Source organism: Aspergillus wentii (assembly GCF_001890725.1).
Source record: "Aspergillus wentii DTO 134E9 unplaced genomic scaffold ASPWEscaffold_4, whole genome shotgun sequence".
NCBI lineage: Eukaryota > Fungi > Ascomycota > Eurotiomycetes > Eurotiales > Aspergillaceae > Aspergillus > Aspergillus wentii.
The window spans coordinates 210411-235441 of NW_024467835.1; the positions used below are offsets into that span (position 1 = coordinate 210411).

At 51.0% G+C, this 25031-nt stretch overlaps 4 protein-coding genes across 4 annotated transcripts; 2 read left to right on the plus strand and 2 right to left on the minus strand.

Moving 5' to 3' along the window:
- Nucleotides 1-1132: 1132 nt before the first annotated feature.
- ASPWEDRAFT_39788 (uncharacterized protein) lies at nucleotides 1133-1953 on the plus strand. Its single transcript, XM_040835183.1, has one exon. It carries the CDS (start codon nucleotides 1298-1300, stop codon nucleotides 1793-1795), a length of 498 nt encoding a protein of 165 aa, XP_040688388.1. The 5' UTR covers nucleotides 1133-1297; the 3' UTR covers nucleotides 1796-1953.
- A 599-nt stretch (nucleotides 1954-2552) lies between these two features.
- On the minus strand, nucleotides 2553-5276 carry ASPWEDRAFT_39791 (transcription factor domain-containing protein). Its single transcript, XM_040835184.1, has 7 exons — nucleotides 5137-5276; nucleotides 4985-5069; nucleotides 4811-4919; nucleotides 3787-4757; nucleotides 3329-3742; nucleotides 3043-3281; nucleotides 2553-2997 (listed from the first exon to the last, which is right to left on the minus strand). Exons 1-7 carry the CDS (start codon nucleotides 5267-5269, stop codon nucleotides 2633-2635), a joined length of 2316 nt encoding a protein of 771 aa, XP_040688389.1. The 5' UTR covers nucleotides 5270-5276; the 3' UTR covers nucleotides 2553-2632.
- Nucleotides 5277-5831: 555 nt separating this feature from the next.
- Nucleotides 5832-20641, minus strand: sidC (nonribosomal siderophore peptide synthase SidC). The gene is made up of 2 exons (XM_040835185.1): nucleotides 19777-20641; nucleotides 5832-19725 (listed from the first exon to the last, which is right to left on the minus strand). The coding sequence occupies exons 1-2, from the start codon at nucleotides 20269-20271 to the stop codon at nucleotides 5962-5964; spliced, it is 14259 nt and encodes a 4752-aa protein (XP_040688390.1). The 5' UTR covers nucleotides 20272-20641; the 3' UTR covers nucleotides 5832-5961.
- A 2066-nt stretch (nucleotides 20642-22707) lies between these two features.
- sidI (putative long-chain-fatty-acid-CoA ligase) lies at nucleotides 22708-24826 on the plus strand. The gene is made up of 5 exons (XM_040829289.1): nucleotides 22708-23223; nucleotides 23281-23578; nucleotides 23624-24003; nucleotides 24053-24382; nucleotides 24435-24826. Exons 1-5 carry the CDS (start codon nucleotides 22803-22805, stop codon nucleotides 24770-24772), a joined length of 1767 nt encoding a protein of 588 aa, XP_040688391.1. The 5' UTR covers nucleotides 22708-22802; the 3' UTR covers nucleotides 24773-24826.
- Nucleotides 24827-25031: the final 205 nt, after the last annotated feature.

Genomic DNA, 25031 nt, shown 5'->3' on the forward strand with positions numbered 1-25031 from the left:
CCTTGCCTACACCGCAATTTCCTGGTTCTCATACACGTAGAATAATCTCTGGGGGTGGAGAGATGCTATTAATCAAATAGTCCCCAGGCTAGTCCTCTCATATCCTGTAGCAGCGTCCATCACGATATTTTATAACTTTTTCTGATGACCGGTGTATACCTCTACAAAGCTGATCATGAACTCCTCCAAGATGACATCCGACCGTTTCATCTCTCGAGCACTGTTAGTTCATGCCTCGCAACCCCCAAAGATATTAGCTGGGTTTATTAGGATAAATCAGCAAGTATCATCCTTTATAAATTAGTCTTATATATAATGGATACGAGAACACACACCTAGATACAACATAACTATTGGGTAAGGAGTCATAGGTACAGTAGGCTATTTGTGGAAGCCTACACATCCTTTAGGAGTGATCCAGGTAAGTGAGTTACAATACACAGACAGTATAATGGCACTTTGCCATCACTGCCGGTGACATGGCCACCTGGCAGGGAACTGTAAAGATGGGAACTCTACATTGGTCGTAATCGCACATTTCTCACTTAACCTTCTCTATTGTAATGCTTCAAATATTCCCTGTCTGATATGATAAAATTATTATTAATCTCTTCAACGTGTTAAGTATAACAAAAAGCCATCACTATATCGAAAGAAATGGAGTTGCATAGGGCGGGTTCTGGCCTTAGAACTTCTAACAGGGGTAATTGTTCCTTCGAAAAGGGAAAGCAAAAATCTGCACAGGAGATTTTGTTTCCACACACCTTCGGCTAACCCATCACTGTTCTTATATTGAATATCATCACTTAGGCCGGTATTGTCATGGATAAAGTATCAAATACCAATTCCACTAATTCCACCAATTTCCACGCAGAAGCAGAGTTCGGTGCCTGAACACGTATCATGATGAAAGCCTTGTTTGAATCTCTATTTCATTGGATAGAGTTATGACACGTCGACGCGGGGTAAAGTAGAGGATTACCAGATTGGGATGGTGTGACCTGCAGGGGAGAAGATAAGAAGGGGATTTTTGGTCGCCGAATTTATGATCTTTACAGGTTCAGTTTTCGATGAGGGCTTGGAACGGGCTTTATTCGCATAACGGAAGTTTTCTTGTCTATGGTTTGAAATCGACCACTGCGATTATTGTTACTTGGTAGGTAGACGGAGAACGGCGTGAGAGGACGTGTGGTAAGTTCTTCTTTTGAACCATTTGGCAATGAAAGAGTGAGGAACATAGTGACTGATGACAGTGAAGGGATAATTAGTGATCAGTGGCTACCAAGTGGCGGTCCGGATGGATAAAGCAGCGAAACGATTGGAGATGCGTGAAGTGGTGGCTTTGCATCCAGAATTCTTTGGGGGGAAAGGGGGTTGTGGTTGTGTCGAGAAGGGCGCTTTTGCTGGCTCAGCCAGATGCGGTGAATACGGGGCTGTGCGGTATGTGGATAAAGGCAGTGGTCCAGGGCCGAGAGCAGAGGATTGTGATGAAGTACGCCGTGTGAAATTTCTCTGTTGTGGTTGCGTGGTCGAGTTCAGGAAGCTTGTCGAAGACTGGGATGGAAACGTGAACATGGTGGGTGCTGACCACGAGCGTCACCAAGTTCGGTGGGTTATGAATTTGATTGACGGGGTAGAGCATGTCATTTTGACTGAAGAGCACTTGAACGTCCTACTACTCAATAAAACACGTTTCTTGATAAATTTTAACTATTCTTTGTTTTGTGAGGAGTCCAGCAGGTTGAAGACAGGGCAGCACTGGGTCGAGGATAAAATGGATATGAGTGATGGTTGAGTACTCACTCGCTGGGCTGGTGTTATTTTACAAGGATCCCGTATCTGTCGGGGGTGGAGGGAAACGCTGGTACTGGTATACATGGGAACGGAGGATGGCAAGGATGGTTTTGATAAAACGAGAGATTGCAGACAATTTGGATTATTCTTCTTGATAAATAATAAATCCTCGAGGTATGATAAAAACAAGTGTGCTGTTACACAAGCAGTTGGTCACTATCACATATACCTTATTCTGAAAAGGACAGGAGGATCCGGAGCTTCCTCACTTCTGTACAGGCTAGATGTAGGTCTCAGTGCAACCAGTGTTCTTCTATACTACGCCACCATTAGAAAAGATAGCATCATTAATATAAACACACCTCATCGCACTGCACTTTTAAAAGTAAACATTGAGGACCCTGACTGAGCTCTCCAGCTTTAAAACAAAGCCCTAGTTCCTACTAAATATCTATAATAATAGGGGAAGCAGATTAACTGACTTGACTAATACACTGTAGTCTTTCAAGTATCAATAGGGCAGAGAAACACTGCATGGAGGCCATCTTTGCCCATGAACGACTCAGAAAACAGGGGTATTGCTCTCCCGGGTATAGAGGTGTTGTGGAAACGTTGGCTTATCTGGGATATCTTTACAAACATCACGGGCAGCAAGAAAGTGCAGCTCGGTATTTGGTGAGAGCAAAACAATGCTATAGCTGTATCGGCCTGTTGGATCTGGGGATAGCATTATTATTAGTCCATATGATTGACCAAGATGCCTCTTAATTTATTCATCAACTAATGACAATAGATCTTTCATGTATACATCGTATTACCTCATACGTCAAAAGACTGATCAAAACAGATTACTCGGTACACTATTCAACCAAGACATATCCTGAAAATCAGGCAAATCAAACCCATCCAGCAGAATCGCATTCATCCCCTCTCCCAGCGACATATCATGAGGCGCATTCGACGTGCCTTCCGGATGATTATTCGCGGGCTGGTCAGTCAATGGTGGTCCCTCCGATACAACCCTTTCATAAAGAATCTCAAGCGCAGCCACACACCGTCTAGCGGATGAACTGTAGCTTTGGTATTTACGGAGGATTTCTAGTGCGCAGTTCCACGATCGCGCAATGGCTCTTTCTGTTACTTCGGCCAGAATGGCGGATCGGAGGCGGCCGGCTATTAGGACTGTTGCGGCTGTGTATACGTCTGTTCTGTTAGTATTTGTGTTCATTATGGGGGTATTCAACTTACATAGAATGTTATACCACCAGGCAGGAAGGGGACCGGAAGATCCATCCATGGGGACGTTGTTGTATATCAATTCGATAACCTCCTGGGCCACCTTGACACAGATAATGGAGCACTGTAGTGCAACGCGGTGGGGGAAGGAGTCGTTAAGCGTGATGAGAGGATCAGTAGCTGTTATGTCTCGAGCAGTGCAATATCTTGATAAAGTCGGTCGAAACAGAAGTACCCGGACGTGTAGGAATCTGTTCATCATGAGCCAAAATCCCTGATTTCGACCGAAATGACATACCTTGCTCTTAAGACTACGCTCTGTCGGTAGAAAATTGGATCCTCAGACTCTGGAGAAGATATCCCGCGAAGGTGAACAGGAAGGCTACGCGTCCATCTAGTAAGAGCACGGTCAAGTTCAAAGATCGTACGTTCCCCTTCACTCGTCTCCTTGTTGAAATAAAAGTCGTGGATATCTTCTAGGCTTTCTTCCGACACTGGCTTGTACAGACTCAGAAGGACATCGTTCATGATTTCATACAGTTCGAGCGACTTGGCGTAAAAGTCCATCATTGATGGACGGTCTGCCGGCTGCGATGCCTCGGTTCCAGAGGCTGTGGAAATGTACTCTTCGTCCACAGATGCTGGCAGAGGAACAGATCCAGATGAAGCTTTCGAGATCATTGCAGGACGACCGAATGTCATGGAAATTACCCTGAGAGTGTTAGCCCGAATTTTTCCCAAGCGGGACGTGCCTACCTATCCATCAACACGCATCCATGCCATATCTTACGTGCTAATTGCTGTTCTTGAAAACTCTGAAGACGAGCAAGTGTTTGTGGCAGGTGTAATCCCAAACTCTGGGCATTACGAATAGCCAACCCTGTTACAATCCAGCACTGATGGGCTGAATCAGTACTCTGGAGATACTGCGCCATCAGAAGGAGACATTGAATCAGGCCAGCCGATCCGGTATTCCACAAGTTGAAATGAAGCAGATCTTTGGCACGCGAGAAGAAAGCGTCCGCAGAAGCTTCCCGTTCTTCCGGTTGGATGAAGTCAGCAAGCTGGCAGGCCAGAGCAAATATGACATTAAAGGTGCACATGAGCATGTTCTCGTCTGAATTCAAGCTATCGCCTGTCCAGATCTTCGCGTATTCGGCTCGCATATGTGTGCTGTCGACGAATGGGTATAGTGGGAATACCCTAGTCCAGTAGACATCCATGAGGCTATCCGCCGTCTTTCGCGGAGGAAGTACATAGTTTGGAATTGTCGAAGGTCTTGCCGTCCGCGTTGACATCAAACTCGCAGGCGGCACAATTCCCATGACCGACTCTGATGTCCGTCGATGTGGCGACGACACCCGTTTGTCGACTGCTGTCTTGATTTGTCGAATGAAGCTGGCTGCACTGGAACTGCCAAAAAATCCCTGCGTGCGCTCTTCTTCCACTGCGCCCATCATCGCATTCACCCCGTCTGCTCGTCCACCTGCCAGCGGTTGTCGATCAGGAGACCGATGAGATGAAGGCAATGCATGGCCATGATTGTCCTCCACATTGCTGCTTCTTGGCTGGTTCTGAACAACACTATATGCCGGCGAATGGTGTTCCCCGCCGCGACTTGATATGCTTCGTTGTCGTTGGTTCACAGGCGTTACGAGTGAGGGTGAGAAAGCAGGAGGATGGGTATTTATACTCGTGTCGACTGGGTCATATGGTAAGACCGATTGCTGTATCTGTCAGACTAGCTCGCCTTATGTGTCATTCACGCAGGGCTTCGCACAGGAGTATGGCCTGATGCCTGTCCGTCATCTGATCCAATTGTCCCCGGAACATACCCCGGGCCCGGACTTTCAAGATGCTTAATTCGACTCTCTAAATTTGCAATATAGCTGCATGCATCAATCAGTATGATCCATCATTCTGTTCATCACGCCAGAACTGGTGATGAACTCACTTCCGCATCGCCCGCTTCTTTTCCGGCTCCCCCGTGTAGGCGCATTGGACGGTCGGATCGGCCCTCTTCGCACACGGTCCACATACTGCACAGATAGTCGAGTCAGCCATGACGGAGGTGATTCCGGGCGCGGAATAGACGGAGACACATACCGGGTTGCACCCCGTCGCAGCGAACCTTTCTCGCACGACATTCATCACAGGCGACTGAGATTTTGCGACGTTTTGGGGCGCGATCAGTGCCGCTACTGCGGTTCTGATTGCGCGGTGACGCAGGAGAGTCCATGGGGGATGGAGGAGGTGGTGGGGAGAGATGGTGATGTTGTCGGTGGAGTTTCCGAGGGAAGAGAGGATTTGGTGGAGCGGAGATTGTTGTGGGGAGAGTGCCTGAGGCAGCCAGACATCCACGGTCATTATGGAGATGAAAGCATACAGAGTACGAAAGATGCGGAAATTCAGTTTATTATTGGCTGCTGTCATCGAAATCTAATATTTCATTTATTCAAGGTAGTCTAATAAGTAGATAATATGCGGAAACTATGCTTTTCTAAGTGCGAATATATATCATCTTCATTGGCGAGAGTACTTGATCAAATTGGTAGTCGAACTTCCAAACTATATAAAACGATGAATTGAAGTAGATAAATGAGATTACAGTAATCTCTCTGTTTACAATATGGACTAATATATATTAATATAATAAAACACAGTAACTGCACAGCAACGATATCCTGTAGAGTGGACCTTACCCGGAATACATTCCGGTCGGATCCCCGCAGTTCGGATGCAATTCCAAAGTGGATCGGAAGTGGAGGAAGATATTGCTACGTGATATGGAGAGTCAGGCAGTTTCAAGTAAATGCAGTACTCCATTGAATAGATAAAACGCAACGGTCTATAGTTCTAGATACAGGAATCACACAAACAGTCTATAAACATGAATAATAATGTCTCTTGGCTTTTTTCTTTCCTTCTTTTTTAAGCCAACGAAGCAACAATGGCTTCAATCTCAAGTCCAATGTCCGTCACCAAAGAATCAACTTCATCTTCTGCCAGAAGACCTCCCTCAACACGAACACCAAATCCAATTGAATCCGTCTTGGGATCCGGCCCAATGTCAATGTACACATTCTGGTTGGGAACATACGATGTGTCCAAGTCAGCCACCGATGTCAACTTGCCTTCAGCATCTGCCAGTGGCTCAGAGGGAATGAAGTCGGTCGGAACTCCAATCTTGAGGGGCTCGAACAATTCACGAGGGGCTCCCTCTGCGGCTTGTCCCTGCTGCATCCACAAGAGGTTAACCCAAGTGTTGAAGAGCGGGGACTGGGTTCCCTTGGTGCTTGCCCAGCGGGTGAGGATATCGCGGATGGAGCTCTGCTCGTACATCACGCGCTCCGCAAGGGAAGTCTGGATGGATCGGGCCTTATCCAGCATGGTAGATGCTGTTTCGCCATCATCAGTGATAGGACTGGAGACAGTCAAGGGCGTAACGTTCAAGCAAGGACCAGACAGGCGCTCAATCTCAGAGAAAGAGGCAGATCGTCCAGTCTGGTACAGACCCATAGTTGGGCTGTCGACACCGGTCTTTCTAGCAAGGCATCGGGAAACGGCGAGGAGGACCATGGTCTGAAGACCAACACCGGCAGAACGGCAGGTGGCTTCCATCTTGGACAGGTTCTTGACCTTCTCCCAGGCACCGTAGAATAGCTGTTGCTGGCTTGGGGACTCGCTTCCATCTTCAGTAGGAGAGGAAACGACAAGACTCTTGACCATTTCCCAGGCACCGTAGAAAAGTTGGCTGAGCCTATTAGGGTCGCGTCCCTTGATCAAAGTAGGGGCGCTCGAGCCGACGGCGGAGGTCCAGTAAGCCTGCTCATCCAGTTCGCGCAAGGATCGAACAGAGTAGTCGACAAAGCCTGGGAAGTCGGGGTTGAAAGCAGAGTTTTCGCCACGGTAGAAGTTGGCGAGATCAGACACAAACATGGGCATTGACCAGGCGTCGTAGGCGGCGTGGTTGATCAACACGAGCATTCCGTCACGATCGCTTGCCTTGATGAGGCGGAGTCGAACAGGAGGAGTGAGGAGGGAAGATGGACGCAATGCTTCTTCCTTTGCCTGTGCCTGGGCTGCTTCAACGATGGGTTCCGAAGAATGAATGACCTTGAAGGTGTCAGTGGTGCGGTTGGCTTCTTTCATCACGACTTGGACGGCCTCCGATGGCGAGATGACCGCGAAGCAGGTTCTAAGAGTAGGGTGTCTCTTGCAGAGTCGGAACCAGGCATCCTCTAATCTTTCAGCATCGATCCGTTCCGTGGTGACATATGGCCAAGCTGGCTCAAAGAGCTTTCTGCCAGTCTTCAGCCAGCTGGCAAGGTGGTACATCTGACCACTGAGACAGGGGAGAATCGTCTCAATCGAGCCCTTCTCAACACCAAGTTTCTCCAACACTGTCGTTTCAACACTCTGATAGTTGGGAATAAGAGCACCCTTTGGCTGGACCTTGTTCTCAGAGGTGGACTTGATGCGCAGACTGATACCACGCAAGGTGTTGCCTTGCAAGACGTCAGCGACACCGGCCTTCAGGCCCTTGGATCGACAGGTTGCGGCAATCCTGATGGCGGAAAGTGAATCCAATCCGATGTTGAAAATGCTGGTATTAGGTTTGATGTTGTCAAGAGACACACCAGCAAGCTCAGCAAGAACGTCACGAACAATAGACTCGTGGGCTGGGGCATCGGAAAGCTCTTCCACCGTGGACTCTTCAGAGCTGGCCACGGACAGGCGCAGGGGCAGCTCTCCCAGGCGATCGGGAACAACGGTGGCGCATCTAGTTGGGTGTTCGATAATATCACGGAATGCAGAACCGAAGTCTTGCAGAATGCTGTCGAGAATGTGTTGCGGGAAGTATTGTCCCTTACAAGAGGCCCGCACCACGATTCCATCGCGTGCATGGTCAACCTCAATGTTGAGTTTGTGCTCAGCCTCTGCTGCGTAGTCATCGGCTTCGTAAGGGGTCCAGATTTCCTGGTTGCCAAGCACACCAGCATCCAAGTCGGCACTCTTCTGGAAAACAAAGAGGGTATCGAAGAGCGAAGCAGCCTTCAGACCATCTAGCTGTCTCAAGGAGTTCTGAACCATTCTCAGGGGTGCGTGCTGGTGAACCTGTGCATCAGCGGTAAGTTGCTGCAACCTAAGAGCCATAGCACGGTTGCTTAGGAACTTGGGCTCAAAGGTAACTCTCTGCGCCACGGTGTTGAACAACGGACCGATGGTTCTTTCAGCACCAGGCGTGGGCAAAGAGCGTCCTGCAAGGACTTGTCCGAAGACAACATCGCGTTTGCCGATGAGACGGGCAAGGATCTTAGCATAGGCCAGGAGGGAAACGCTTTGAACAGTAACTTCCATCGATTTGCAGGTTTCGACGACCTTCGAGATGTCAAGGTCGACTCGGTGCTCGGACAGGAACATCTTCTCCGCAGATACTGTGGTTGAATGCGGTGGGATCTCGGCGATTTCGTATCCCATCAACTTGTCGGTCCAGAAAGCACAGGCCTGCTCCTGTCCTTCCAAAACGTGGTGGACAGTGTCGGAGAACTGGGATCTCTTTGTCAATTCGCTGCCCTGGTAGGCCAACGCGAGATCCTCAAAGACGAATGGAAGCGAAGCACCATCATAGAGAGAGTGGTGCATAATAACGACCAAGAACTTGGCTTCTCCTTGGTTGATCAGGAACGTACGCAGGGGAGGGATTTCGAATGCAGACTCTTCGTCGAGTAGAAGACCCGCAGAAATTTCGGACAGAATATCAACGCCCGAGGGGATGGTGATTTCCTTCCATGCGAAGGGTGGATTGGTATGGACAGCACCGACCCAGGAGAAGCCAAGCTCCTCGATAGAGTGGAAGGTGGTGCGAAGGATGTCGTTGTCTTGAATGACCTTGGAAAGAGCATCTCCAAGTCGGGGAATGTCAACCGACGGGGAAAGTCGGACTGGGTGGGGATGGGTATAGACCTGGCCGTCTGAACCAACGGTCTGTGTGATCATGGCAGATTGCAAGGGGGTACATTGGAAGATGGAGGAAATGGAGTCATGGGGGCTGAGAAGGGGAATCTTGGATTTGTGGGCATCAACGGAGATGGTAAAAGTCTGCTTGTCTGCGCTCTCCTTTGCAGGCTCAGAGGAAAGTTCGTCGAAGTGCTTGGATAGAGCACCGACACAGGAGAATCGCATTACATCAGCAGAAGAAGCAGTGAAGCCCAAGTCGCGCAGTCTGCGAGCAAATTGGATGGCGGTAACGGAGTCGATACCGAGACTGAGGAAAGAGGCACCCTTTGACACGGTAGTCAGGTCAAGGTTACAGAAGGTGGCGACGAGCTCCTGGATCTTTGATTCCGTGGCCGACCAGGTTGTTTCGTCCCATTGAATCGACTTAGAGGACGAACCAGGGGCCTTGGACAGAGAGAGATTGAAGTTGTCCAAGGAAACCTCTTCACCAGACGCGATGCTTGACAGCACTGCATCCATCTTTTCGAGGAACTCCTCTGCGTTGTAGGAGCGGGAGAATGCATGAGTGGCAACGCAGTTGAGTTGAATCTTGTCCAGAGAGTTGTTCGCCTCAACTTCAATAGCAAACGGATAATCTGAGGGCATATCCATGTCGAGCTCTTGCCAGAAGCCATGCTTTCCTGACTCGGTAGATCGGATGTAAGAGAATAGGCAGTCAAACAGAGGGGTTTCCGAGTTGACCCAGCGCTGGATGTGTCTGAGGGAAGTGTGTTGGAACTCAAGAGTGCGCACAGTCGACTTTTGGATAGCACCAACCACATCGTTGACGGTACTCAAACCGTTGGCGTTAAGCCGTCCGGGGACGGTGGTTATGCAAGGGAGGAGGACAGATTCTGCACCAGCAACCGACACAGCTCTACCGGAAAGCACAATACCGTAGGTAACATCTGATGCGTCGACAGTATCCGCCAACAGAAGGGCGAAGACTGCCTGCACCAGAGAAGGAAGGGTGGTTTGAAGATTGGCTGCGCGGCGTTCCAAGTCGGAGAGCTTGCTGCCAAGCTGCTTGTGTACAGTCTTGGGGCTCTCCATATCGCGAGAGTCGGCACGGAAGGTGGTGGGGTGGCAATCGGCGAGTGACTGGACCCAGTGGTCCTTCGCCTTCTCGAGATCCTGCGAGTAAACATGCTCGATGAAAGCCGATGGGGATCCTCTCTCGGCGACGGGCTCTCCAGCGTAGCGTGCCGCGACTTCTTCTATCAGCATGAAGAATGACTCACCATCGTAGAGAGAGTGGTGAACAGAGATGAACAGGACGAGTGGCTTCTTGGTGTCTGACGATCTTGTCAATTGGAATCGAATTGGAGGAACAGCAGAAATGTTGGCGATGATATCGCGAGCGATGTCTTCCTTCTGGGCGTTGTGCTTCTCAATGGACCCCTCAGCGCTGGTATATTCCTCCTCCACCCACTGAATCTTGTGCGAGTCGGCGGCGACCACGGCTTGGACGATTTCGTTACCAAGAGGAGCAAAGAATGTTCGGAGGATTTCATTATCAGCAACAGCCGATGTCCAGGCAGATCTGATGCGCTCAGCGTCGACAGATTCGTTCAGCTGCAAGGCAATGTGGTTGATGTAAAGCTGAGCGCCCTCGTTGTTGATCGATCGGGCAACCAGACCCTCTTGAAGAGGCAGGCAAGGTCGAACCGAGGCGACTGAAGAAGGATCAACTCCATGTGGTGGGTTCTGGTGGAACTGGGTTTGCATCTCTGAGAGCTTTCCACGGAGCTGAGCTTCGGCGGCTTGTGCCTTGGGGGAGCTCGAGGTTCTTGTCAGGCGGGCAAGCTGCTCAACAACGGGGTTGCTCATGACAAGGGCGACGGTAACATCGTAACCAATGTTCCTGAGCTTGACGGACAAACTGATGGCACTCAAACTGTCAACACCAACCTCGAAAATATTTGTCAACGGTCCCATGATTGAAGGGTCGGTCGAGACGACAGAGCAGATTTCCTTGACCACGGCCTCTTCATCGGCAGTCATGGGTCGTTTGGCCAAAGCCGAGTCCTGGGACACGGCGTTGTTGCCCTGAAGAACGGTCGCAAGCGGCAGGTCTGAGAATAGACCCTGAAGCTGCTTGACATTTGCCTTTCCAGACATGGGAGCCAAGGGAATGGAAGTGATGGGGAGAACGATTTCAGGAACCATGTATCCAGGCAGCTTCCTTTTGCAGGCGTCCTGAAGTTCCTTGCCCAGGGTAGCAAAGTCGGAATGCATGAACATCACATCATTGCCCTGTTCACGCTGTCGGGCATCAGCTCGTGCAATGAAAGAGATGAGTTGCATTCTTGAGAGACCAGGGTGTTTGGCGACCGTTGTAACAACGTCAATGCCGATAGTCGAAGATGAGCGCAGAACTTCAGAAACTTCACCAAGTTCCATTCTTTGTCCACGGATCTTGGTCTGGTCATCGCCACGTCCCAGATACTCAACAGTGTCGTCCACCATCAAGCGTCCAACATCACCGGTTCTGTACATCTTCTCACCATTGGGGCCCTTGCAGAATCCAGTGGCATCAGGACGGTTGAGGTAGCCCTTTCCAACAAGATCACCAGTGAAGCAAAGCTCACCGGTCTGGCCACGAAGAGCATAGGTCAGAGTGCCTGGAAGAAGGACATGGCCAACACAGGCGGTCAAAGGCGCACCGATGTTTCGAATGGTGGTTGTCTTGTCAATGAGAGCAAATGTGCAGCCGATGGTAACTTCAGTTGGGCCGTAGGCATTGACAAATGCGACACCAGGAGCACCAGCCCATGTTTCCAGCACACGTTTCGAGATCTTCTCACCTCCAACACTAATGTACTTGAGCTTGGGGCAGTGTTCGGGGAGGATGTTGGACTGATCGACCAAGGACGGGACGAAACTGGCATGGGTAATGTCCCATTTGGAAAGGGTCAAACGGAGGTCATCCAGGATCATGGTTCGGGCTGCTGTAACAGTTGCCATTCCGTGTCTCCAGGGCATGAACATTTCGACAAGGTGGACATCGAAAGCTCTACTGGCCTGGGCAAGGTATCTTCCTGTACCACCCAGCTTCAGGGTGTCGGGTGCAACACGGCAGGTGAACTCAGAAAGAGACTCGATGAACGACGAAAGGTTGGCCCGGGTAATCATGACACCCTTGGGCTTACCTGTTGATCCTGAGGTGTAGAGAAGGTAGGAAATGTCCTCGGGCTCAGCTGGGTAGTCGCGGTCTTCCGTAGGCATTGCTGCCAGCGAAGCCGGCAATTCCGGCTCATCAAGGCAGAGAACACGACAAGAGTCAGGGACATCAGAGAAGGTTGCAGAGAAAGCCGTTTCTGTGAAAACAAGAGGGCAATCGCCATCCTCAATCAAGAATGCCTTGCGGTCGTTGGGAAGGTTGTCATCAATCGGGAGGTAAGTGTTTCCAGACTTGAAAACACCAGCAATGATGGGATACGATGGAATATGACGACCGAGACAGACAGCGATCATTCGGTTTCTGTAGCCAAATGAAGTAATAAAAGCAGCGACACGGTTGGCCTCAGCATTGAGTTTACCAAAGGTCATGCTTTCTTTCTCGATTCCATGCTCGCTGATGGCGCTTGCAGTCTCAACAGCAATCCATTCAGGATGCTCTCTGGCATACAACTCCAAGTAGTAGGTAGGGCTCACGTTGACAGACTCGAGGACACCAGCACTAACATCCTGTTTCGAGATGGAAAGCAAATCACTCGGCAAGTGGTTGACCAAGTTCACGATCTGCTCCTCGGGGTGTGCGACCATCGCGCTGACTAGAGCATCGATCTGGCGAGTAAACATGACCAGCTGCTCTCTGCTCAGCACAGAGGCGTCCGAAGAGGCTTCCACGACAAGAGCGCCGCTCTTCTTCTGGAAAACGTTCAGCGCCATGGGGTGCTCGACTTGGAGGCCGATGTCATCTTCCATCTCGGTCCAGAGGCTTGGCCCGGAAGAAGCATCCGAATCCTCGCTGGCTGCGTGGAAGTTGAAAAGTCCTGGGTAAAGGGCTTCGCCACGGGGCCGCTTGAGCATCTTGCGGACTTCACGTGCATGGACATGGCGATGCTTCCAGGACTGAACCGACAATCGATGCTGTTCGGAAAGGACGTCCCGAACAGTTCCCTGAGGGTGGAATGGAATAGGGACGACAGACAGCAGTGGACCGACACCGTCTTCGAGGTCCGCGTGAAGAACACGGTCTGAAAGAGTCTCAGCGAAAACGGTTCCAGGGGCACCAAGGTAGGTCAGGGAGACGCAGCACCAAGCGGCACGAATGATCGAAGCAATTGATGAGAGACCAAGTTCGCTTGCAGCAGCTTGCAGCTTTGTAACAGGTTCAGTCAACATAATTTCCTCTGCGATGAACGAGTGATCTGGCTGGGTGCCAGGCGGCAATCTGATTCCAGTGAGATCAGGCCACACTGGAGCATCGAGATCAGCAAACTTGGCGAGCTCGGTCTTCCAGAAAGATCGGGTTTCTTCCACTCGCTTTTCCGTTGGCAGGATGATGGAGAGGGCGTCACGGAGCTGATGTCTGGTAGGGGCCTTGTAGGTGTAGGCGGATCGGACATCATCCATGATGAGATTGAGAGATGGTCCATCGTAGATCGAGTGGTGAATGGTGAGAACCATGATGCGCTCCTCGCCCTGATCCAAGATCGTAACAGCCCATGGGGGGTATCGGAAGTAAGTTCCCTGCTGTCTTGCAAAGGTGTCCTTGTTGCGAATGTCGAGTTCGTCTCTCCAGCTCTCCTTGGTACATTCAGAGTACTTCCAGTCGACATCTGGGACATCGTAGATGAGCTGCAAGAGAGAGAAGTCAAGAGTGTCTTGGCTTTGGCCATCATCGACCTCAGCGACAGGGATGAAACCAGTTCGCAAGGCCTCGGTCTTTTGGCAGACTGCAATCCAGGCTTGTCTGAGGCGGTCCAAGTCGACTGACTTGTCAAGAGCCATAAAGTGGTTGCTCCAGTAGAGGTTGGAGGTACCCATTGTCTCACTGAGCAAACTCTCCTGAAGGGTGGTGGCTCGTGCTGTGAAGAAAACCTCCTGCACCTTTTCTGCGGTCGCTGCATGCCAATGGTCGTTGAATGACTCCAGGTCGAACACGTCTGTGTTCTTGTTGGCACCAGAGGCAGTGGAAGCGAGCTTGACGAGATCATTGACGGTGACACAGTTCAAGACCTCGACGACAGAAAGTTGGTATCCAGCCTCGTTCAACCGGGAGGCAAGTCGAATGGCATGAATGGAATCGATACCCAAACTTCCAAGTCTGCTGACCTTGGAGATAATGGAGGTAGAGATGTTGGCCAGGGTAGCAATGGTCTCGACGACCTTTGTGGCTGTGGCAGCGTCGGCATCCTCGGCATCATCAAAGGTGCCATTGTCGGGGTTCATCTTCCTCTCCCAGTCTTCAATGTCAAACGAGGCGTAAGCCGCTTGGAGTGCACGGCGGTCAGTCTTCGCAGACTGGGTCCGTGGGATATTCTTGACAACCAAGTAGACGGACGGAATCATATGGTCGGGGAGGACAGTGTGGGCCTTGTCACTGGCAGCACGGGCAATTTCGACGGCGGTGTCGTTAAGAAGTAGCAACTCTTCATTATCGCTTGAGGGAGCTTCGGGGGCAGCGAGGAAGGCAACCACCACCTTGGTCGGTCTATCGGGGCGGTTGATAATCTGGGTCTCGATGTTCTCAACCATGGAGTGGCATTCACCGAGAGAGTAGCTGATCTCACTCAGCTCAACACGGATACCACCAAGCTTGACCAAGTCATCGACACGGTTGATGTACTCGAGAGAGCCATCTGCAAGCATACGGACCAGGTCACCGGTGTAATACAGCACCTGGTTTGCCTCATCGCTCCAGACGTATTTGGCCTTGGTAACATCCTCTTGATTGAGATACCCAGGAGACAATTGCGGACCACCCAGTGCCAACTCACCAACGGCATTCTTCATCACCATCTTCTTGTTCCTAGTGACAAAGACGGAGAGGGTTTCCAATGGCCAACCGATATTGGCACTCTTTATATTTTTACATTCGTTACCAAACTCGCGCACAGTAGACACGATGGTGGCTTCGGCGGGACCATATGTGTTGAAAGCCCGCATATCGGTTCCCCAATCATCGGCAACAGCGGGGGTCAGCTTCTCACCAATCATGGTAATAACCTTCAAGGTCTTGCACTGTTGGCGAGGAACGCCAGCGGAGAATGCAGGCGTCAGATGGGCATGGGTCGCGTTGGTGATGTTGGAAAGTTTGGCGAATGAGCCGAGCATGATCTCTCTTGTCGCAGAGATCAGGACACCTCCCAAACTCCAAGTATAGAAGATATCTTGAATAGACACGTCGAAAGTGTATTGCGAAAATTGCATGCAACGGATGACGCCTCCGGGCACATCGGTCGGGATGTCCTTCGCCAGTGACTTCATACTCGAGACAGCACCAGAATGCTTGATAGGAACACCCTTAGGGGCACCGGTTGTACCACTAGTCCAAATCAGATAGGCCATGTCATCTGGGCTTGCTGGATTCTTAGAAAGATCCCGCTGAGTTTTGGGGAGTCCGTTTGGCATGATACCGGCAAACTGGTTGACATCCACGACTTCAACATCAACAGGAATAGCCTCTGCTGGTTGGGAAGCGTCGGCGCTGGAGATAAGAAGAACCTTCGAGGCAGTACGGACCACAAGGTCGTGACGACGCTGCGCAGGGGAGAATGTATCGATAGGACACCAAGCACCGCCAGCTTTGACGATACCAAGAATGGCAACATACAAAGCAGGGCTTTTCTCAATGCAGATGGGGACGGCGGAGTTGGTGAAATATCCGTAGGTCTGAACAAGGCGCTCAGCAAGAGCATCAGCCCGTGCGTCCAGCTCAGCGTAGGTCCATTCAATGTTGAGGGGGCTGTCTTCATTGTCGATATCACCCTTGAAGACCAAAGCGACATCGTCAGGGTGGGATTGGGCATGTTCTTCGAACTTGGAGTGGATCAATGCTCCCTCTGCCACCTCTGGAGCGAACTGTGGGTTGGTGTTCAGAGAAGACTTTAGGTCGGCGTTCGTGTTAGACGAGGCGTTTTGGAAGTCCTCATCAGGCTGGTCGAGAATGTATGCCACGATCTCACTCAGCTCCTGCAACATCATCTCAGCAGCGTCGCGATCAAGCTGCGCATGGTTGTAACTAGCGCGCAGGGTAAGAGATGAGTCTGCACCGGGCCAGACCTCAATCATAACCACAAAGTCATTGGCCATGGGTGGGTGCTCGATGGAACTCCAGATCTTGCTGTCGCTGGAGCCGGCATTGAAGTCTTGGTAAGCAATGAGAGTATCATATGGTAATTTTCCGTCCGCGGTCACCAACGAACCAAGGCGCGGCTGCAGGTGCGAGAGAGTCTTTGCGTTGAACGATGTCAAGTGGCGCGCAACGGATTTGTTGCTCCAGGCTCCTTCAGTCTCCTTCGCAATCTGGTTGAGACCAAGTCTGATAGGAACAGTTGTGAATGTAGGACCAATACAGGCCTCGGACTCGGTGTCCAAACGGCCAGAAACAACACTACCCATCACAACATCCTGGTCGGGTGTGCCTGTGTAGGCCAGCAGAATCGAGCCCCACGCTGCCTGGAGGACAGACAGGGGAGTCGATCCCATCTTCTTTGACTGTCTCTTGAGGTCATCGTAAGTGGTACGAGCAGTAATTTCAATGGAGTCCGTTGATTTGATCGAGGAAGGGCGATGGGGTATAACGGAGGGGAAGGCGACCGGGGAGTACTGGTCCAGGTGTTGCTGCCAGAATTGTGCGGTGGTAGCGTGATCAGCCTGGAAGTGGTGCTTGACAATGTGGTCCAGGGAGGTCCGCTGTGCAATAGGCTTTCCATCGTAAACAGATGAAACGTCTTCAAGGAGCAGTGCCAATGAACCACCGTCGAAGATTCCGTGGAACATGCTCAGAATAAGAGTGGTCTTCTCGGGGGCGGAGATCATCGAGATAGCCCACGTAGGTCGGCTCAGCTCGATAGTGTCCTCTGCATGGCGGAGGGCTGACTGGAAAGTCTCCTCCGAGGAGCCAGAGTACATGTTCCATTGGAGCTCGGAGATAGCCTCGGGTGCAAGGATACACTGTGCAAAGGGGGCCATATCGTCATCCAGCCAGCAGAAGACGGTTCGGAAAGAATCATAGCTGCCTGTCACAACATTCCAAGCGTTCTTGAGACGTTCAACATCCACATCCGCCTCGAGTGAAATGACGGTGTGATAGATGTAAGAGCAAGCTGCAAACGACTTGTCCGCAGAGCTACGCAGGAAGCTAGTCAACATACCGGACTGCGTAGCAGTAGTGGGCAAAACTTTGCTGATCTGGCTACTATTGTAACCAAGTCTCTCTGCGCAAGTTGCAAGGTTCCTGTCACCAAAAGCGGCGAGGTTCTGCTGCAGCACTTCCTCAAGCTGGGAACCGTTCGCCTGGCTAAGGTGGCGGTTGGCGATCATGGAAACCAGTCCCTTGGGTGTCTCTGCCTGGAGGACATCACCAACAGACAAGCCTTCGATGGCACTATCCCTCAATTTTTGAAGGAAGCGCATGGCACCGAGACTGTCCACACCGAGGGAGTACAAGTTAGCACCAGGGGAGATTGTCGATATTTCCTCATCAGTGGTTTCCGCAAGGAGTCGCACGACAAGTTCCTGGAGGGCAACCACATTGGCATCGTCTGTGGGCTCCCACTCTTCCTGGATTCCGTTCGACACTGTTACCTTTGGTGGAGCAACAAACTCGATACCACTACCCGCACCCTGTAGTAACTTGGCAGAGATGGCCTTGCGGTCGATCTTTCCAGAGCTGGATCGAGGGAGGTAATCGAAGAAGGCATATGTGGTAGGGCACATATAAGACGAAAGGTGCTCGTGGGTGTTTTCATTTGCTTCACGCGCAATTCTCTGTCTTTCATCCTTGTCGCTAGACACAAGACAAGCAACGATCTGCTCACTACCTTGTGTCTGGGGGTCGCGCTTCGACACAACCGCAACAACCTCCGTCACACCAGCAACGGTCGCAAGTACCGATTCGATTTCGCCAAGTTCCAATCGACGACCACTGATCTTGACTTGGTCCGAGGTAATTCGGCCCAAGAACTCAATGACCTGGCGGCCGCTCTCGTCCCAGACAATACGGGCCATGTCGCCAGTTCGGTACACAGTTCCGAACTCTGGGCTGTGGACGAAAGCCTTGGCTGTTTCTGTTGGGCGGTTCAGGTAGCCCTTGCTGACCTGTGGTCCACCAATTGCCAACTCACCAGCCAATCCTGCTGGAACAGCTTTGGGTTCGTGGACTTCGGGGTCAAGGACGAACATGGAGCAGGTAGGAAGGGCTTCACCGATGATTGAACCGCGAACGGAGAATTCGACTGGAGCAAGGAAGGTACAGTTAATTGCTCCTTCAGTGGGACCGTAGGCGTTAACCAGCATTCTTGAAGGTTGGTCGGCGGTAGCTGGGTTCTTCGAAAAGTTCTCAATAACAGTACGGTTGAGCTTCTCTCCCATGGTCCAGAGAGATTCAAGGGTAGTCAAACGAGAGGGTCGGAGGAGTGCAGCCAAACTGGGAGTGGCCATCATCACTGTAGCTCTAGCTTCGTTGATCGTAGCCTCCAAGTCGGTCAAGGTCAGGCTGCGATCAGCCGAGCAGAGGGTTGCACCGCTGCTCAGAGTCACGAATATCTCCATCAGCGATGGGTCGAATGTTGGTGAGGCAAACTGGAACCAACGGAAGTTTCCGGCAAATTTGCCTGGGAGTGGAATGGCTGTAGAGTGGGATTCAATAGAGCATGTACCGGCGAGATGGCTGACTTGGACACCCTTTGGTTTTCCTGTAGATCCACTGGTAAAGAGGAGGTATGCAACCTGGTCATCGCTGATTTCCGGGGCTTCGAGAGAGCCATTTGCGACAGATGCTGGGGAGGCACCGTTGTCCCCGCTCATCTCTCTCCATCGAGTGACTTCAGGGACGTTGACCCAGGTAGATTTCACTTGTTCATTGTCGGCCGGATACCAAGGACCGGACGAGGGCTCGGGAACATTTCCGAGGATGATAGGACAGCCAATGTCCTGCAGAATTTCCCTCACACGCTGTTCGGGGGCATCTTGAGGAATGGGGGAGAAGGCGAATCCAGCCTTCAAAATAGCAAGATAAGAAATATACAATTCAGGAGAAGTAGACATGTAAACCGGGATAATGCGGCCAGCGGTAGATCCCGTCGACAAAAGGGCTCTCATGTGCACAGCCAGATTCGAGGCTGCCACATCCAGAGCGGCATAAGTGAGAGTGCTGTGCTCAGCGGGGGATGAGGAAGAAGCCAGCGAGTGCACGAAGTCCAGCGCGATAGTATTAGGCCTTCGCTGGGCCCAGCCCTCGAAGGCAGCGTGAAGAAGAGACGGCTGCGAACTCTTGCGCTCGATGTCTTGCTGGGAGTCATCGGGGCGGGGAGGTGGTGTCATTAAAGATGGGAAATTAATAATGGAAAGATCTGGGGATTTTTGTGTTTCTGTAGAAAGGAAAGAGTTTGAGGAATCCACGAGGAGGGAAACGAGTGTCGTCAGCAACTGCTGGACCGCAGCATCGGGAATGAGGCGTTGGGGATAGGCAAAGCTGACGGACAGCCTGCCCTCATTCTGCTGAACAAATAAAACGAATGACTGAAGCCGATTAGTGTGTGTTTGTTCACCGACTATTCCTGCTCCACCCACCTCATCGTGAGCATCGGAAGGCTCGCCATTTTCAGGTCCAGCTTCTTCCAAGCCCAGCTGTAGCGAGAACTGGGTTTCCTGCGTGCTGTGGTGCGTGTAGGGCAACTCGCGAGTCGCACACTGCGAGCCGGTAACGGAGGCGCAAACGACCCCGCGCGAGGACTCGGACCCCGCGACGAAGCTGGAATGCCGCGAAACGACAAACGCGACTTCTTCGAGGCCGGTAAAACGAGAGACAAAACGGGCGTAGCCCTGAACGAGGGTGTTTGCAAGGGTTTGAGAATCGCAGCTGGCCGACAGTTCGATGGAAGGGCTCTGCGCAGTCGCAACGACACTCGAGCGGTCGACGGCATACGAGTCGATCGTATCAAGCGCAGGAACCTTGGTAACGGGGAGAACTTCAAGAGTGTCGCGATGACCTTCGGAGAGGGAGGAAGGATTCACAGAATCCATAGAGCTGTGTAGCTCCTCCGAGCGGGAGATTGTGCCTGCCATGATTTTAGTAGATTTGAGGATAAAGAATGCGTACCTGGAGTTCAACACAGAGAAAGCGTGAAGCTCTTGGGCAACACTCTAGAGCAGAACACACGCAACTCGAGGAGCTTCACAGTAAGAGAGAAAAGGTATTTGACTTCAAGGGGACATTCAAGGGAAGAAAAAAGGCGATCAAGTCCTTGAAAAAGCGTTGAAATTCATGCAGGCACCATCGGAGCTCCATCCAACCCGCGTCAACCGCGGTGGAGCTAGAGAGGCCAGAGGGAGCGTAATTGGGCCAGGGCAGTGGGGGGGAGGGTTCATGGACCATGGTGTGTAATGAGAATGACGATCGTATTCAGGCAGGGAAGTCGAAGTGACACTGTGTCGGGCGTGGGCGACACAGTGGGAGGGCGTGAGAGACGGTGAGTGGGAGAAGGCAGTTTGGGAGGGACCGCCAAGGCCAGTCAGTGGTGTTAGTCAGGCGAGGGGCTCCGATGGTCGGGCATCTGATTAGATGCCCCTGTTGATGATCTGATTAGATGCATATGGTATGCGCTAGTACGTACGGTTACGATACGTTCCACCCGACTTTTCCCAGGTTACAAGTAGTATTTCATCTTACTGAAATGTATTATTGTCATACATTATTCCTCAGCTGTAGAATTAAAGAATTAAAGCAATAATGATCCTCAGAAGATATAGAGCAGTGAGTATCATGGATATCTTTTGCGGCAAACGTCCGTGTAAACCGTTCAATAAATTATAAATAAATCAAGGTACGGAATACTCCCGATGGAAAAAATTCAACTGAAAATTGCAAAGTACGCAGTTTGCAAACTAGTGTTTCAACCCCTTCTCGAATCTTCAACCACGCCAGTCCCAGATATAAATCCCCAATAAAAAGTCGTCCTACTGTCTTTTGTCGGTCTGCTCAGTAATATGTCCGAGTGAATCCCGGTAGAAGTGGTCCTTTTCCTTTACAGTATTTACGTCCGATCGTGAACCATGCTGCTAATTCCGAATTCCGAGAGCTGTCAAGCTTCATCTTTCTTTTGGCGATCAAACATCAATGAGACAGCCATTGACTGCATTATAGCAAACTGCATGTAGAGTATGCAGCTTTCTCTTCATAAGCAATGAATAAGCCACTAATGGTTGTCCCTTGCATTTGTCCGGTCATCCGCCATGGCGTTGTATATATATTCACAATGACAGGGATCTGATAAATCCTTGATGCCCCACTACAACACGCCACTGATTGATATCGGCAAGTCGACTGCTCGCCACGGATGCGAAGTTGCTTTTATTAAAATCTTATCAGATCAAATCAAACAATATTGCTGAACCAAGGTAACAGCTTCCGCATGTCATCATGCTATATCTTTACGCAAGTTCGGTCCACCAGCTACTCCACCGCAGCTATGGAATGGCATATCGGATTTGAGACAATGGAGACTAAACGATGAATTGAATCTTAATTCTCTCTCGGAGATGGTCAAGTCAGTCAGTCTGGGGCGGACTGAATACCGTCGAGAAGGCCTGTTGGGGAAATATCGGGTGGTTCCGCAGTCGGAGATGGATCAGATTAGGGCTTGACAAGGAGTTGGAGAAGACAGGATGCATTGTCCAAGGATTCGGTAAAAGGCTTTTCAGATGAGGGGTATTGAGTTAGTTTTGATAATGGAATGGAGTGTATTAATTAATAGTGGAGGTTCTGATGGTGATATGGCTGGGAGCACATGTCCGATGTCAACTTATCCGTCTATTTACGGAGGATTGCAACATCAGGAATTCTGCAGCGTGCAGAAAAGGGAAAACACGGGATGAGTGTCTCCATGTTTGAAACCTGCCCTATGTGATGGATTTACAGCGAGTGCCAGGGTAGATTGATAATCCCCAGGGCTCTTCGGAGATCTTCATCCCCACAGCTTGATAGACAATCAAGTGATCTAAACGGTGGTTGTCTCACTGATATTGCTTGTATGCCGGTGCCTCGGTAATTGTTATCTTGATATGAATTATGATGATGTTGTCAGTCTTGATCTGATCTATCAGGGAAGTACTGTACTGCTGTACATACAGTCTCAACTGTCATAATGCCACCATCTCTCTATATAATTTAACCGACTGAAAAAAGAGTAATAATAACCATAAAACTATAAAGAATACACATCAGCTCATAAGTGGAAGTGATCGGAACGATGCGCCAGTGGAGCCCATCCGCCCCGCCCAGTCCTCGGAGCAATCGAACCAGGGCCTCTTTGGAGTCAGGATGTCTCTGCCTGCTGACGGCCAATGCTGGGCAAACAGCGGAGACTAAACTGGGTATTGTACTTATTCACGAGGTGATAGTGGCCAAGCCCTGTTGGATTGCTGAATGCTGGAATGCCTCTTTCGGGCACCGATAGCCGAGGGGTTATACAAGTCGCTAACTCCGAGTTGCGGTATAAGACGCCTGAGATCGTGTCTGTGGGTGGCGGCGGTTGCTTTCTTTTTCTTTTTGATGCTGTACATAGCTTAATACTTTACATTCGTTTTATTGAGTTAAAATGACGACTATCAAAAACAATGCGCAGCAGCGTCTGCAGCAGACTCTCTCTCATGTGCAGGCACCTACTACGCCCACTCAGCTGTCGATTGTGCAGGGCCCAACAGAGCCTGGTCTTTTGAACATCACTCTGGGCCAGCTTCTGACTCTGCAGAGTCTGCAATACGGTGACTATGAGTGTCTGGTGTTCCCCTGGACCGGTGCCCGTTGGACCTACGCCGATCTGAAAGATGAAGCCGATCGGGTCGCTCGAGGCCTCCTGGCGATGGGTATCCAGAAAGGCGACCGGATTGGCATCATGGCTGGAAACTGCGAGCAGTACATCTCCATCTTCTTTGCTGCTGCTCGTGTTGGAGCCATCCTGGTGGTGCTCAACAACACCTACACCCCCTCGGAGCTATACTACGCTCTGGACCATACAGGTTCGTTCCCGACCGTGATGATCCCGAGTCTGTAGCTCACGCCGATCCTGTTGACAGATTGCCGAGCATTATTCATGACACCTCGCATTGGCCGACACTCGCTGGAAGAGGTGCTGGCGACGTTGGGCCCGTATCCCAAGCGGCAAGGATCATCCAAGGCGCTGGAAGAGATCGTCGTGCTGCGGGGGGAATACCAGGCCTTTGGGACGTACAGCGGCGTGATTCAGCGCGGGGTGTCAGTCCCTAGTGATGCGCTTCACCAACGAGAAACGCAATTGAGCCCTGACGACGTGTGCAATCTGCAGTTCACCAGTGGTTCGACAGGTAATCCTAAGGCAGCCATGTTGACCCATCAGTACGTACCATCCCATCATCTATCTCATCTCTGCTAACAGAACAGCAACCTGGTCAACAACTCCTGCTTCATCGGCGATCGCATGAACCTCAGTTCCTTCGACATCCTCTGCTGCCCTCCCCCTCTCTTCCACTGCTTCGGGCTCGTCCTAGGCATGCTGGCCGTCGTGACCCACGGCGCGAAGATCGTCTTCCCCAGCGAAACCTTCGACCCCAAAGCCGTGCTGCACGCCATATCCGACGAGAAATGCACCGCTCTCCACGGCGTGCCCACCATGTTCGAGGCGATCCTGGCCGTCCCCAAACCAGGCGCCTTTGACACCTCCAATCTCCGCACGGGTATCATCGCCGGCGCCCCGGTGCCGCGGCCGCTGATGAAGCGTTTATTCGAGGAGTTGAACATGACTCAGTACACGAGTAGTTATGGTGATTTGCCCCCAGTCGATCTGAAGCAACTCTATTCTAACGTCTACAGGCCTCACAGAAGCATCCCCTACATGCTTCAACGCCCTTACGACCGACTCGATCGAAACTCGCCTCCGAACAGTCGGCAAGGTGATGCCTCACGCCCGCGCAAAAATCGTCGACGCAAAAGGAAATATCGTCCCAGTCGGTCAGCGCGGGGAACTCTGCATGTCTGGATACCAGCTGAGCAAGGGATACTGGAATAACCCCGAGAAGACGGCAGAGACACTCGAGACCGACGCAGAGGGCGTGACCTGGTTGAAGACGGGCGATGAAGCCTTGTTTAATGAGGAGGGTTACTGTACAATCACCGGTCGTTTCAAGGATATCATCATTCGAGGTACTACACCCACTCACACACCCTAACTTAATTGAAAAGTCTAACAAGATAGGCGGCGAAAACATCTACCCCCTCGAAATCGAAGAACGACTAGCCGCACACCCCGCGATCGAAGTCGCCTCCGTAATCGGTATCCCCGACCACAAATACGGCGAAGTAGTCGGCGCCTTCATCGCCCTAGCAGACACCACGCATGCCAATGCACGCCCTTCCGACGAAGAACTGCGCAACTGGACGCGCGAGACACTGGGGCGACACAAGGCACCGCAGCATTTCTTCGTGTTTGGCGAGGAGGGCGTGGATCGGACAATTCCCGTTACGGGGAGCGGCAAAGTCCGGAAGGTGGATCTGCGGAAGACGGCGGCGAGGGTCTTGGAGGGGAGGAAGTAACTACATGATAAAACGTTTGTTGTATATAGTAATACCCTTTTGCGATCAATACAGTTCAATTATTTCATTTTTTCAATTGTAGAGAAAAGAAAAAAAAAAGTATGAGTGTAGCATCTTCACTTGGTGAAGGTGAGGTGAAGTGGAAAAAAAAGAAAAAAAAATAGAAAAGTAGAAAATGCGCCAATAAATCCAGGTAATCTCCGGATATAATTCGTTGTCATAAAACCCATTATCAATCCAATCAGATTAGATACTCATC

Bases quoted from the DNA above. Each gene is read 5' to 3' on its own strand.
- ASPWEDRAFT_39788 (XM_040835183.1), top strand. From the start codon at position 1,298: ATGGATAAAGCAGCGAAACGATTGGAGATGCGTGAAGTGGTGGCTTTG.
- ASPWEDRAFT_39791 (XM_040835184.1), bottom strand. From the start codon at position 5,269: ATGGACTCTCCTGCGTCACCGCGCAATCAGAACCGCAGTAGCGGCACT. The intron at 4,758-4,810 runs GTGCGAAGCCCT...TGACAGATACAG, and splicing joins AGGCATCAGGCCATACTCCT to CAATCGGTCTTACCATATGA. The intron at 2,998-3,042 runs GTAAGTTGAATA...CTAACAGAACAG, and splicing joins CTGGTGGTATAACATTCTAT to ACGTATACACAGCCGCAACA.
- sidC (XM_040835185.1), bottom strand. From the start codon at position 20,271: ATGGCAGGCACAATCTCCCGCTCGGAGGAGCTACACAGCTCTATGGAT. The intron at 19,726-19,776 runs GTGGGTGGAGCA...AATCGGCTTCAG, and splicing joins CTTCCGATGCTCACGATGAG to TCATTCGTTTTATTTGTTCA.
- sidI (XM_040829289.1), top strand. From the start codon at position 22,803: ATGACGACTATCAAAAACAATGCGCAGCAGCGTCTGCAGCAGACTCTC. The intron at 23,224-23,280 runs GTTCGTTCCCGA...TCCTGTTGACAG, and splicing joins CTACGCTCTGGACCATACAG to ATTGCCGAGCATTATTCATG. The intron at 24,004-24,052 runs GTGATTTGCCCC...TAACGTCTACAG, and splicing joins TCAGTACACGAGTAGTTATG to GCCTCACAGAAGCATCCCCT.